This window comes from Ahaetulla prasina, chromosome 1 (genome assembly GCF_028640845.1).
Source record: "Ahaetulla prasina isolate Xishuangbanna chromosome 1, ASM2864084v1, whole genome shotgun sequence".
Taxonomy (NCBI): Eukaryota; Metazoa; Chordata; class Lepidosauria; order Squamata; family Colubridae; genus Ahaetulla; species Ahaetulla prasina.
Window position 1 is genome coordinate 303509667 of NC_080539.1, and position 14344 is coordinate 303524010.

General features: G+C 41.7%; 1 protein-coding gene across 5 annotated transcripts in view; it reads right to left on the reverse strand.

Annotated features, from left to right (window-relative positions):
• Positions 1–10209, reverse strand: part of GANC (glucosidase alpha, neutral C) — a 29173-nt gene extending 18964 nt beyond the window's left edge. For 4 of the 5 annotated variants that reach the window (XR_009152585.1, XM_058162010.1, XM_058162009.1 and 1 more), the window contains exons 1-5: positions 10139–10209; positions 8748–8810; positions 2770–2878; positions 1411–1538; positions 125–307 (exon numbers count right to left, since the gene is read on the reverse strand). Coding sequence is in view for 4 of the 5 variants with exons in the window: in XM_058162010.1 (XP_058017993.1) it covers positions 125–307; positions 1411–1538; positions 2770–2878; positions 8748–8810; positions 10139–10164 (509 nt within the window). In the remaining variant the exon portion in view is untranslated. The remainder of the gene's footprint in view (positions 1–124; positions 308–1410; positions 1539–2769; positions 2879–8747; positions 8811–10138) is intronic. The other variant, XM_058162011.1, reaches the window with a different exon arrangement.
• Between the last annotated feature and the right edge of the window lie 4135 nt (positions 10210–14344).

A 14344-nucleotide genomic window follows, 5' to 3' on the forward strand; every position in this document is an offset into this window, starting at 1 on the left:
AGATCAGCACAGATACTGATATTGCTTTCTGTATGTTTAATGATATATTTTTGTCTTTTTTCTGTTTGTTCCTTTTCCTTTTTTATTTATCCCCTTTCTTCTGTATATTGAAGCAATACCATACCTGCTTTGAGGTGGTGACTGTAGGTGTTCCAAATACAACAGGCCATTGGAATTCATGCTCAATAAAATTTCATCCTTAGAAATAAGCTGTATTTGAAAAGGTTTTGCCATTATATGAATCTGCTGGTCTTGCTCAGCACCTATCAGCACAAGTTTGTCTCCATCTTTCTCTGATACCTTCAGCCTTAGAAATGGAAAAAGGAAAAAGACTGGCATGGAGAAAATCTTTGATAACACTTTTCGTTCAAATTACAAATAATAGCAAATCTGGAAACTGTAAATTCCTGTATTTTTGGATATAAGTACCAGATAGTTTTGCCACTTTCTTTTAGAAAGAGAAAAAAAGCATATTGTAGCTGGGAATGGCTAAACATTCTGGGAAAAAAAGAGCTATCAGTTCTAGCAAAAGAAACATTAAGCATGGAGTGTACATATAAAATTATTGGGTTATGATAGAAAAACTGCTCATGGATTGTTTATCAGCTGAATGGGAAGACTGACCAAGATTATTCAGTGTACCCAGGATTAAATGCTGTCTTTAATAACTGAGGTGTTTCCTATATGATTAATAATGTGGATATTTTTAGTTAGTTTTCTAACTGGTCCTCTTTTTCTTTCTGTATTTTTCTCTTCACATGTTAAAGCAAATAAAAATTAAAAATTGTAATACAAGGAAAGGACAAAAGTTCCTCACTATGTACTAGTGGGTGAAATCACTTTTGCAATATTATAAATAAATAATTAAATAAAGCATGCCAGATTCTGCTTGGCTGTGAGTCCTTCCAAAAATCCTTCAGATGTTTTGAACTATAGCACACATTATGTAAAGTATAAGGGTTATATAAAGTATTAAGTATAAAAGTATAAAGTAAATTAAGTTTTTGCTTAATTTTTATTAATCTCCTTTTAAGATCACAGGAAGTGAATTTTATTTTATTTAAAGCAATTTAAATGACAGGGGTGCTAAATAGGAAAAAAAAATACTAAAATGCTAATGTGAAAAAACTCTCAAAATACTATATATGAAGAACATAGATGTATCCTACACAAAGCTATGTGTACTGTTCAATAATAAACAACATGTATTTGAATGATGAAGACCCAGTGTAAGGTCCATATTTATTCCATATGTAATAAAATATCTGACACAATATTCCTTCAAAAAATTCTCCTGATATTTTTCTAAACTGGAGAGCTAAAACTCAATTTATATAAATGCCCCAGTGGCAAGAAGAGGACTTGTTCCCAATCTACATCTGATCTAAGGTATCACTTCCCATAACTTACCTCAAGCTAGCTGGTTCCTTTATGAGAACATCAGGGACTTCGTATCTTGGCTTGAGTGGATTTACCTCATTTATTTTAAGTCTGAAAATATTACCCTCTATTTCATAAATTTCTACTGAAAGAGTTACCTAGTAATTGAATAAACACAGGAAAACGATTAGAGAATACTAATATGCTACACTAGACAAAACACCAATTTCTCACAAAACATCAATTTTGTTATTTTTTTATTATTTATTCAAAATAATAAAAAAGACAGTTTCAACATACTGTAAGTTCTCTACTGAATAAAATCTTATTTGTGAGTGTTTGTTACAAAGGAGATTAGCAGCAAATCAGTAATAACGAAATACAGTACCTAATGGCATTCTAAACTGTTTTCAGCAAGAAAGTTCGCACTGAAAACTTTATACTTTTCTGACCATCTTAAATTAAATGGGAATAGCTATAGCGTTTGCTATTCTAAGTATTTAATACTGTGATCTTCTATATATTCAAACAGGAGCGTGACTGAATTCAGTTGACCAAATATCTGAATAGATATGAACTGCATTGCATTAGATATTTCTATCTATCTATCTATCTGTATGTCTGTCTGTCTATCTTACTTTTATGTCGCCCATCTCCCTTATAAAGTGATTATGGGTAGCTTACAAGTTTTAAAGTAAGTAGAAAAATAATTAAAGTATTGAAACATTTTAGACTCTAGGTTCCCATATTTCCAATATGGGAATATTACCATTCCCATAGTAATATTCTCCTTGTAATTAATCAGGACAAAGAACAATCTGCTGAAGGCACCATTCATGGCTTTAGTAGACTTAAGAAACATCCCTTGAAATCCCTGACCTTTTCTAACTTCAAAGCTAAATACTGCTCTGATTTGTATGCTTTGTTCAACCATATTGAACAAATTAATATTTGGGTTTCCTAACATAACTCTTAAATTTTGATGTACAGACATAATATATAGGTTTCCACAACTTTCTAAGCCCATAAATAAATTGTTTTCTGGCTTAACACAAACATGGATCCAACCATGGTGTTTGGTTAGGCATGATGAAAAATCATGAGTTTCAAAATGATGATGCACACACCAGAATAAACAGGGCCTTCTTTCACATGCTGGGCTTCTTTCATGAAAGAAGGCCCTGTTTATGCTGGTGTGTGCATCATACCACCGCATCTTTGTCATGCAAAGTTCTCAAAGCTAAATAAATACTAGCTAATATTATTTAAATACTTCCCAACATGACGTAAAATACTATCTAACATTCACCAAATCAAAAAGGTAGACTAATTTTACATGCAAACTGAGCATCCATGTTTTTGATCAATCACACTGAGAGGTACTCCTACCTTGCTATCTTCATTAAAAATTTGGAATTTGACATTGCTGTTGAATAGTTCCACAGTTTGTAGTAAGGCTTGGTACGGGGACTTCCCAGGACATAAACGTTTCTGACGCCTGATGTACCCAACAAAGAACATAAAAATTTATATTACCTGTATTATAGATGAGAATGTAATCATATTCAAAGAGTTGACTAAATCCCATGTGATCATATTCAAAGAGTTGACTAAATCCCAAGAGTTGACTAAATCCCATTAGACCAAATGGTCTAAATTACATAATTTCAAATCAATATTAAAAAGAGGCATGTTTCATCTTATTTTTATTTCTGATAGGTGGCCATTCTAATTGAATAAATAAATCTGGAATACAGGGTAGACTTCTGTTATTCAACAAATAATAAAACAGCACTGGATAAAATGCAGCAGAGGGCAAATAAAATCTGATTATTGAACAGATGAAAACAGTTCATTTATTCATTAATTCATTTATTTGATTTTTATACCGCCCTTCTCCCGAAGGACTCAGGGCAGTGTACAGGCAAATAAAAACAGACAAGACAATATTCTATAAAATACAACATTAAAAACCTTATTATAATTTGCCTAAAAATTTAAAATATATAGAAATTAAAACCCCGTTTAAAATTAATAATAAAAACTATAAAATCCATAAAATTTAAGCCAGCCCCGCGCGAATAAAAAGATGTGTCTTCAGTTCGCGGCGAAAGGTCCGAAGGTCAGGTATTTGGCGTAAACCCGGGGGAAGTTCATTCCAGAGTGTGGGAGCCCCCACAGAGAAGGACCTTCCCCTGGGGGCCGCCAGCCGACATTGCTTGGCGGACGGCACCCTGAGAAGTCCCTCTCTGTGAGAGCGTACGGGTCGGTGGGAGGCATATGGTAACAGTAGGCGGTCCCGTAAGTACCCAGGCCCTAAGCCATGGAGCGCTTTAAAGGTCATAACCAAAACCTTAAAGTGCACCCGAAAAGCGACAGGTAGCCAGTGCAGTCTGCGCAGGAGAGGTGTTATGTGGGAGGTACGACTCTCCCTCTATCACCCAGCAGCTGCATTCTGGACTAGCTGAAGCCTTGAGTGCACCTTAAGGGAGCCCCATGTAGAGAGCATTACAATAATCCAAGCGAGAGGTAACGAGTGCGTGAGTGACTGTGCACAAGGCATCCCGATCAAGGAAGGCGCAACTGCCGAACCAGGCGGACCTGGTGGAAGGCCCCCTGGAGACGGCCGTCAAATGGTCTTCAAGCGACAGCCGCTCATCCAGGAGGACACCTAAGTTGCGCACCCTATCCTTTGGGGCCAATAACTCGCCTCCAACAGTCAGCTGCAGCTGCAGCTGACTGAATCGAGATGCCGGCATCCACAGCCCCTCCCTCTTTGCGGGATTGAGCCTGAGCCTGTTTCTCCCCATCCAGACCCGTCGGCTTCCAAACACCGGGACAGCACTTCAACAACTTCATTGGGGTGACCTGGGGTGGAGAAGTACAGCTGAGTGTCATCAGCGTACTGATGGTACTTCACCCCAAAGCCACTGATGATCTCACCCAACGGCTTCATGTAGATGTTGAACAGAAGGCGAGAGAATCGACCCCTCGGCACCCCACAAGTGAGGGCCCTCGCGGTGACCTCTGCCCCCTGTCAACACCGTCTGCGACGGTCGGAGAGATAGGAGGAGAACCACCGATAAGCGGTGCCTCCACTCCCAATCCCCCAGCCGGCGCAGCAGATACCATGGTCGATGGTATCAAAAGCCGCTGAGAGGTCTAATAGGACCAGGGCAGAGGAATAACCCTGTCCCTGGCCCTCCAGAGATCATCCACCAATGCGACCAAAGCTGTCTCCGTGCTGTAACCGGGTCGGAAGCGGACTGGAGCAGGTCTAGATAGACGGATTCTTCCAGGTATTGGGGTAACTGACGCGCCACAGCACTCTCTACAACCTTCGCAACAAAGCGAAGGTTGGAGACTAACGATAATTTCCCAAAATAGCCGGGTCCAAAGAGGGCTTCTTAAGGAGGGGTCTCACCACCGCCTCTTTCAAGGCGGCAGGGAAAACCCCTTCCAACAAAGAAGCATTTATAATCCTCTGGAGCCAGCCTCGTGTCACCTCCTGAGTGGCCAGCACCAGCCAGGAAGGACACGGATCCAATAAACATGTAGTGGCGCGGAGCCTCCCCAACAACCTGTCCACGTCCTCGGGAGCCACAAGGTCAAACTCATCCCAAACAGAGTCGACAAGACGTGCCTCCTCTCCCTCGCTTGGATCATCCCAATTTCGGTCCAGACCATCCCGGAGCTGAGCGATTTTGTCGTATAGATAACCACTAAACTCCTCGGCACGTCCCTGTAAAGGGTCATCCCGCACCTCCTGATGAAGGAGGGAGCGGGTCACCCGAAACAGGGCGGCCGGGCGGTTATCTGCCGGCGCAATGAGGGTGGAGGCGTAGGAACGCCTCGCCTCCCTCATTGCCACTAGGTAGGTCCTAGAATAGGACCTAACTAGTGTCCGATCAACCGAACGACTGGACCTCCAAGTGCTCTCTAGGCGTCTTCTCCGGCGTTTCATCTCCTCAGCCCCTCGGAGAACCAAGGGCGGACGAGATCTCGCCGGGCCAGCGGCCGCAAAGGCCCGACACGGTCCAAGGCCGGGGCCGCGGCCTGTTCCCAGGCCGCAACTAGTTCCTCAGTCGTGCCGTGGGCCAGATCCTCAGGGAATGGCCCAAGCTCCGTCAGGAACCTCTCCGGGTCCATCAGGCGCCTGGGGCGGAACCAGCGTATAGGCTCCGTCTCCCTGCGATGGTGGGTGGCGGTTCGGAAGTCTAGGCGAAGGAAAATGATCGGACCATGACATTGGTTCTGTTACTAAATCGTCTAGTATCAGATCATTTAACCACTGACCAGAGATATAAATCAGATCCAGCGTGCCTCCCCATGTGCGTGGGGCCATCATTTACTCGAATCAGGTCCAAGGCCGTCATGGAAGCCTGGAACTCCCGAGCTGCAGTCGATGATAAGCCAGCTGATGGCAAGTTGAAATCCCCCATAACTATAAGTCTGGGGGTCTCAACTGCCACAGTGGCAAATAACTCCAGCAGCTCGGGCAGGGCTGTGGTCACACAGCAAGGAGCCAGGTACGTGATCAACAAGCCCAACTGATTCCTATGGCCCCACCTCACATAGAGGATTCACAGCCGGCAATCTGAGGAACAGTGGCCTCCTCGGCTCTAGATCTTCCTTAATGACAACCGCCACCCTCCACCCCTACCCTGGGCCTCGGCTGATGGAATGCTGGGAAACCTGGGGGGCACAGTTCAGCGAGGGGCACCCCCCCCCTGGCCCCAACCAGGTCTCCGTAATGCCCATAAGGTCCGCGGACTCCCCTTGAATAAGATCGCAGATCAAGGGGGCCTTATTTGCCACGGACCGGGCATTACATAACATCAGCCGAAGATCCAGGCTCTGAGGATCACGGCCGCCCGAGGAACGGGTAGGGACTAGGGGGCCGGAGCACGTGATCGCTTTCAAACATCGCGCACGTGCTCCCCAAACTCGATACGGCCCCCCCCCTCCGCCATATCTGCCTCTTCCACTCACCGTACAGATTGAACCACCCTCTAGTCCTGGAACAAACCCCTCCCCCCCTGCCTTCAGACCAGGTTATGATATCTGGCACTCCTATCGGAAAGAAGAAAGCACACCCAGGGTTTTAAAGTCATTCATGGCATGGAAAAAGTGGACAGGAGAAATATATTGTCCTTTCTCAAAATGCTAGGAAGAGGAATCATCCAATGAAGATGATTGGAAGGAGGTTTAAAAAAACCAAAGGAAAAAAACATTTCCACAGCTGTAATTTAATTGTGGGATCATACAGGTATATTACTGTACTAACTTGCAACTGCCCTTGCAATATGAGGGCTCTGCATCAAAGGCAGAGATGGGGCCAGGGCCATCTGGGAGCGATGCGTGGACTCCGAAGCCTCCAGAAGCAGACAATAGAGAGGCAGAGGAACAGGAGGAGTCTGTTCCTAGTGCACGCATGTGAAGAGCTGCCAGAAGGCAAGAGCAGCTGAAGGAAAAAGAACAACAAAAAGGCCAGAAGATGATTGGCCACTCCCATAAGGCTTAAAAGAGCAGCAACAAGCTATTGGGTTCTTTGTAGAAAAGCAACGTTGATTTCCGTGTTTCTTGCCAGTGTCTCTTGAACTTTGCAGGGGTTTTGCCAAGAAAAGCCTTTGGCAGGTTGCCAAAGACATCAAAGGTTGGTGATAAGGCCGACGGACTGATTATTAAGAATTTTGTTTTGGATTAAGCTGAGAATGAATTAATTCTCAGCTGTTTTAATATAATAAGTTTGTTGAGGACTGAATTATGTTTAGTAATCACTACTTGGGCCTTGGTCACAACAATATTTTAATATTGTTAAAATATTAACAATATTTTAACGGCCGTCTCCAGGAGAGCTTTCCACCAGGTTCGCCTGGTGCGCCAGTTGCGCCCCTTTCTAGACCGGGATGCCTTATGCACAGTCACTCACGCCCTCGTGACGTCTCGTCTGGATTACTGCAATGCTCTCTACATGGGGCTCCCCTTGAGGGGCATCCGGGGGCTTCAGGTAGGCCAGAACGCGGCTGCGGGTGATAGAGGAGCCCTCGTGGCTCCGTGACACCTATCCTGCGCAGACTGCACTGGCTACCTGTGGCCTTCGGGTGCGCTTCAAGGTTCTGGTGAACGTCTTCAAAGCGCTCCATGGCATAGGGCCGGGCTATTTACGGGACCGCCTACTGCTGCGAATACCTCCCACCGACCCGTGCGCTCTCACAGAGGGACTCCTCAGGGTGCCGTCGGTAGCGACAGTGTCGTCTGGCGGCGCCCAGGAAGGGCCTTCTCTGTGGGGGCTCCCGCCCTCTGGAACGAACTCCCCCCGGGACTCCGTCAACTTCCGGACCTCCGAACCTTTCGTCGCGAGCTTAAAACGCATTTATTCATCTGCGCAGGACTGGGTTAGTTTTTTAAATTTATGGGTTTTAATTGGGGGTTTTAAATGGGGTTTTAAATTGTATCTAAATTTTTAGGCCGTTATTGAATCAGTTTTTTATATAGTTTTTAATTTGTATTCTATGTATTGTGTTTTTTATTGGCTGTGAACCGCCCTGAGTCCTTCGGGAGAAGGGCGGTATACAAATATAATAAATAAATAAATAAATAAATAAATATGTCTGTATCTCCTGCTTTCAAAAGGCAGTTGGCTGGCCATTGTTCGAAACAAATTACTGGGGTAATGTCAACCCTACGAGGTAGTCCACATCAGGAACCGGACTCTATAGGAAGGCTAGAATTGTGTTGAGGTAGACTGTAATAATATAATGTTTCTCAGATACTCAGATACTTTGGTGATACTCTCTTCACTAAAGCATTCTCAGTGTGAAGATTGGAAGATTTTTTTCCCCTCTTCTCCCCCCTTTTTAATTTATATGTTCGAAAAACACTTTTATATTGTTATTTTATATTGGTTTGAGGATTTCTTCATTGTATATTTCACAGTTGTTTTGATTGTAACCTGTCTTGGGAGGCTTTGGCATTTGAGGAAATACATAAAGGGATTAACTATATTTATGAAACGAATTTAAAATTAGAGGTAGAAGATCCTGGCCAAAAAACCCTGGACCACCACTAAACGGCAGCAAAAATTAAGGTGAGGTTTTTTTTATATCTGCATTGTAAACCATCCAAAATCACATTGGTAAGATGGGCAGTGTAGAAATTTAATAAATAAATACATAAAACTCTTTGCTGCCATGTAGAGGTCATATGATTTTTTTTGCAGCACAGATCTAGTAGCCCTTATAAAATTCCCCTCAATGCAAACTTCGCACTATAAGATATATTGCTGCAATTGCTCTTCGGTGAGATACTTTGTGATGTTATATGAATACAATATTTGTAGATAACAAAATATTCATAATCTTTACCTGTAAAAGGCAATTTGCTTGCATGTCTTGAAATGGCTTTTATCCACAGCCTCATCTTGAACGCTAAATACAAGAAAATATAACATTTCTAAAAAGTATAGTGAAGAAACAAAGATTATTTCCTCCTCAGCTATAGACACCGGAACAAGCTTATTCTGATGCATATAATGGAAAGTTCTGAAATAATTGCCTGTATTAATTGCATACTGGTCACACTAAGCAGCTACATGAGAAATGGATTCTACATTATACATAATATTTGCAAGAATGACTCACTTTCAGTTTGTCAATATTATTCCAAAACAATAAAGTGAAACCTTTATTGCCAGTTGACTGAGAAAATCTAAGTCAATTAAGTCAATTAAATGAAGATATTCTTATGTCCTTTTAAAATTTTCTAACGGATTATCTTCTTTTAGCAGATATTGCCTATTCATTCCAACTCTCAAGTATCCAAACCTGCAAAGTCAGCTCAACCAGTAAACACATGTCCAAGGCTGGTATAATGCTCCTTATAAAATTAAGCACTGAACTAATCCATCTCATGTTTTTAATAACATTGTGTTTTTAATATCTTTTTTGTTTTTTATTTTATGCTGCCCATTCTCAATGGTAGTAAATATGGTTGATAAACAAACAAACGAATATCATATTTCTTCACAATTAGGTCAAACAAAACAAAAATAAAACTCTTGTAGGGTAGTAAAATGTATGTTTTCTCACTGCAAGAAACACTAATTCTACTATAATTAAATCAAGGGGTGCTGATTTGATTATATACACACATAGAAAATATTCTGGCATTGCCACTTAGAATTCAACAAGCCAAGCATAAGATTGATTGAAATAGAGAAATGTGAATAAATAATTAACTTCTAAAACCCTAAACAGCTTTGGACCACTTCAACTCATACATCTGCACAACCCTTCGTGTCAAATGACTGCATGCAGTCCATTTCAAAAATATTTGTATTTGTATTGACACGTTGTGCAGATGTATGAGTCTAAACTTTCATTTTCTCAATTAAACTGCTTTTCCAAGTGTCGTGATTTTGTGTTTATGAAACTTCCTCATACTTTATACTTGCTAGTATATTATTTATTTATTTATTTATTTATTATTTACATTTCTATACCGCCCTTCTCCGAAGACTCAGGAGAGAGAGAGAAATTCTCCGTCATTTATTACGTATATTAATTAGTGTCAACGCTGTAAATGTATTATTTGCATTCCATCTATGTTTTTATTCCCAGCTCTGTTCTGTAAGTGTATAGTCTTAATTTCTGTATGAATTCAAACTAACATTTCAGAACTAAAAATTATTCGGATTCTTTTAGAATCATGCACTGTGCTTAAGTAAGATTTGCAAATCATATATATAAATATCTACCTGATTTCTTGACTGCTTGATTCCATGATCCGGAGTGAGCTATTTTTGAACCACTCGTTACGAGACGAAGAGGAAATTCTTTAGCCAATAAGTTTCTATTTCACAGTCCCTTGTTGCATGCTGGGAAATGGAGTTTTTATTTCTGATAGTCCTGCCCACTTCACCAATAACGCGGAAGAGACGGCATATGCTTTGCAGCTAGTATTTCTGTAGTGCTGAGAGAGCTGCATTTATGATAGAACTGAAAAAGTATTACTTCCTATTACTGTTTTCTTCTTAAATCGGTTTAATTGTACAGGAGTAAAGTAAGTTATGCCAATTCCTAGTTCCAAAAATATGAATAAAAACTAAGATCTACTGAGTATTTTGTTCAAATATTAAGGAGATCTCTTAGTTTTTATTCATCTTTTTTTTACCTCCTTGTTTAATTCTATTGTGACTCTGCTTCTCCCTTCTGACAAATTTCCAAGTAATTTCTGTCTGTCCCTTTTGGCACTTTTAAGAGACCATCTGCTATCAACATTTTAGAAAGGCAATTTTCACTGTGCTACCTAAATGCAAAACCATCCATTATGCTTTTAAGTAAGATATGGATGGTTTCAAACTGAAGGCTGTTTTAAATCTACCATAAAAATACTGAATGGGATTAATTACCCAGCTGTGTCACCATTTATAGAAGTCAATAAAATGCTGTCTGTTGTATAGACCAGGGGTCTCCAGCCTTGGCCACTTTAAGACTTGTGGACTTCAATTCCCATAATTCCTCAGCCAGCAAAGCTGGCTGAGGAACTCTTAGAAGTTGAAGTCCACAAGTCTTAAAGTGGCCAAGGTTGGAGACCCGTGGTATAGACAATCTGTTGGATCTGTTAATATTTTATTACAATTCTTAATTACCTTTAGACTGAGTGGATGCAACTCACCCATTCTCCCCCAAACAAGTAGAGGGTCATGTTGTGTTTCCAGACGTGGTAGGATTGAATCCCTAGCCAAGTCTGCACACCTTCCAGGCACTTGGAGAGGATCTTGACAGTCTCACTTTTAAACCTGGGGCTCCAAAATATAATTGGATTAGTAGATGACCTTACCTGGTGGTTCCATGTAGATCAGTGGTAGTCAACCTGGTCCCTACCGCCCACTAGTGGGCGTTTCAGCTTTCATGGTGGGCGGTAGGGGTTTTGTCCGATACTGAAGCACTTTCCTTTTTTTTAATTTAATTGACTTTTCAAAAAAAAATTCATAGCATTATTTAAAAACATTTTCATTAGGTTTTCATAAAATTCCCCGTGACAATTTAAATTGGAACGCTTGGTTCGCCAGTTGCGTCCCTTCCTTGACCGGGATGCCTTATGCACGGTCACTCACGCTCTGGTCACTTCTCGTTTGGATTATTGCAATGCTCTCTACATGGGGCTGCCCTTGAGGTGCACCCGGAGGCTGCAGTTAGTTCAGAATGCGGCTGCGCGAGTAGTAACGGGAGCCACTCATTGCCCCCATGTAACACCACTGCTATGCAGTCTGCACTGGCTTCCTGTAGTCTTTCGGGTGCGCTTCAAGATTTTGGTTACCACCTTTAAAGCGCTCCATGGCTTAGGACCCGAGTACTTACGGGACTACCTGCTGTTACTTTATGCCTCCCACCGACCCGTACGCTCACACAGAGAGGGTCTTCTCAGGGTGCTGTCCGCCAAACAATGTCGGCTGGCGGCCCCCAGGGGCAGAGCCTTCTCTGTTGGAGCTCCTACACTCTGGAACGAACTTCTCCCTGGCCTACGCCAAGTGCCTGATCTTCGGACCTTTCGCTGTGAGCTAAAAACATACTTATTTATTCAAGCGGGACTGGCTTAATAGTTTTATTAAATTTTAATTGGGGTTTACTGTTTTAGGGTTTCTAAATTTTTAAATTTTTAAATTTTTAATGTTGGCCTTTTGTAATATGCTCTGTTTTAAATTTTTGTTTTTAATTGTATATATATTTAGTTTTTTATCTTTTTGGCTGTACACCGCCCTGAGTCCTTCGGGAGAAGGGCGGTATAAAAATCTAAATAAATAAATAAATAAATAAATAAATTTCTGAAAATATACTATTTGTATCGCCCGCGCATAAGTTTAGTTCACGTTACGTAAGTGAAACTAAATGGTGCTATAGTATGACCGCAAACAAAACAGCCTCATCCCAACTAACTGTGAGCCTATCCGTACCAAACCCAATCCACGATGCGCGAGAGGTATGCGCAGACGATGATACACAGCGCAGGCTCTTTTGTTTGCAGTCGCACTGGTCAGTACGCAGTTAGATTTGTGATAGTGAGCATGAACTGGTGGGCGGTTAGAAAATTTTACTACTAACAGAGATACAAAAGTGGGCGGTAGGTATAAAAAGGTTGACTACCCCTGATGTAGATATTAAGCAGGAGGGGAGAGAGTGTTGAGTCCTGTGACATTCCACAAAGGAGCATTGTAGAGTGAACTCTTCCCCTACCAACATCAACTGGAATAAACCCACCCACCCACCAAGAAAGTAGGGAATCGCTATGCCTACAATTCTGAAACCTGAGAGTCAGTCCAGAGGGATACCATGGTCAACAATATCAAAAACCTCTGAGAGATCAAGGAGTGCAAGGATGGATGCATCACTTTGATCCCAGGTCCACCGACCGTCAACAAGCATGATCAAGACTGCCTCCATATTGAATCCCAGCCTGAAACCTGACTGAAACAAAGTGCACTAAAACAGTGGTTCTTAAACTGACTCAATTTACCCCTTTTCTTGCTCTTTAATATCATTATCCCCACAAAACAAATAAACAAACAACATCCCAGACTGTTTTATAGAGATGACTCAGCAGCAGCGGTCCCAAATTGGGTCCTCCACTCAGAAACAAGGAATTACAAATTGCTCAATTACCCCCAGGTTATGTCCCAATTACCACCAAACTTGATTCAGGATTAGCCACCCTAAGAAACCAGCCATTTAAAGCCTCATTACAAAGTTTGTCAGTTGAATGCCTCCATTAGGAAATGTCTGTTCAAAATTTCTCTGTAGAATTAGCACAGAGTGGGTATTTTTTAAGAGTGGATAGAACAGCTATTTTGCACTGAATTAAACTTAATTCTGGCTCCAGATCAAAGCTATGTTGTAGAATAGCCTGTTGTAAATAAATTTTCTTTGGATCCTGCCTGATTTCTTGTGACTTCATGGATACAGCCAAGTACAGATAGTCCTTGACATACAACAGTTTGTTTAGTGACTGTTCGAAGTTATGATGACACTGCAGAACTGACTTATGACTGTTTTTCACATTTACAAGCATTGCAGCACTTCCATGATCAAAATTCAGGAGCTTGGCAACTGACTCAAATTTATGACGGTTGCAGTGTCCTGGGGTCATGTGATCATCTTTTGTGACCTTCTGACAAGCAAAGTCAATGGGGAAACCAGATTCACTTAACAATCATGTTACTTAACAATTGCAGTGATTCACTTAACAACTGTAGCAAGAAAGATCATAAAATAGGACAAAACTCACATAACAAATGTCTCACTTAGCAACAAAAATTTTAGGCTGAAATGTGTTCGTAAATCGAGGCCTAGCTGTAGTTTCCCTAACAACAATGCTTCCGTGGTAGTAGACATCCCTTTTTCCTGGGATATTTTTCATGTCCCATTCTAGCTCACAGCTCATAGCTGTAAAATTTTGCAATGTTCTCCTTTCCAAATACTAACCAGGTCTGATTCTGCTTAACGTTTGGAAAATAAAAAGTAACAGTAACAGAGTTGAAAGGGACCTTGGAGGTCACCTAGTCCAACCCCCTGCTCATGCAGGAGACCTGGGATTTGAACCACCAAACTGCCGACCTTATTGATCGTCAAGCTCAGTGTTTTAGCCAGGCAAGTGGTGGCAAGAGGCCTCAATCTCTCCATAAACATGGATTTTATTCACGGTACAGATGACGCTCACATGAAAACAAACTATTTAGAGGATCTGCCCTCTTAAAAAACGAAGCACTGTACAGAGATTCTGCTTGTTTAATGGAACAAATAATACAAAGGATGCAACGTCAGCATTCTCCAGGACTCCGCTCGGAGCAAATCGAACACGGAACAGAATACAAGTAATCCACGCTCGCCCTCCGCAGAACTTGCTCCCGACCCAGCCGCGCGGAAAGAAGGCAGCATCTCGGCCGCCACCGCCACTCTCGCGAAAG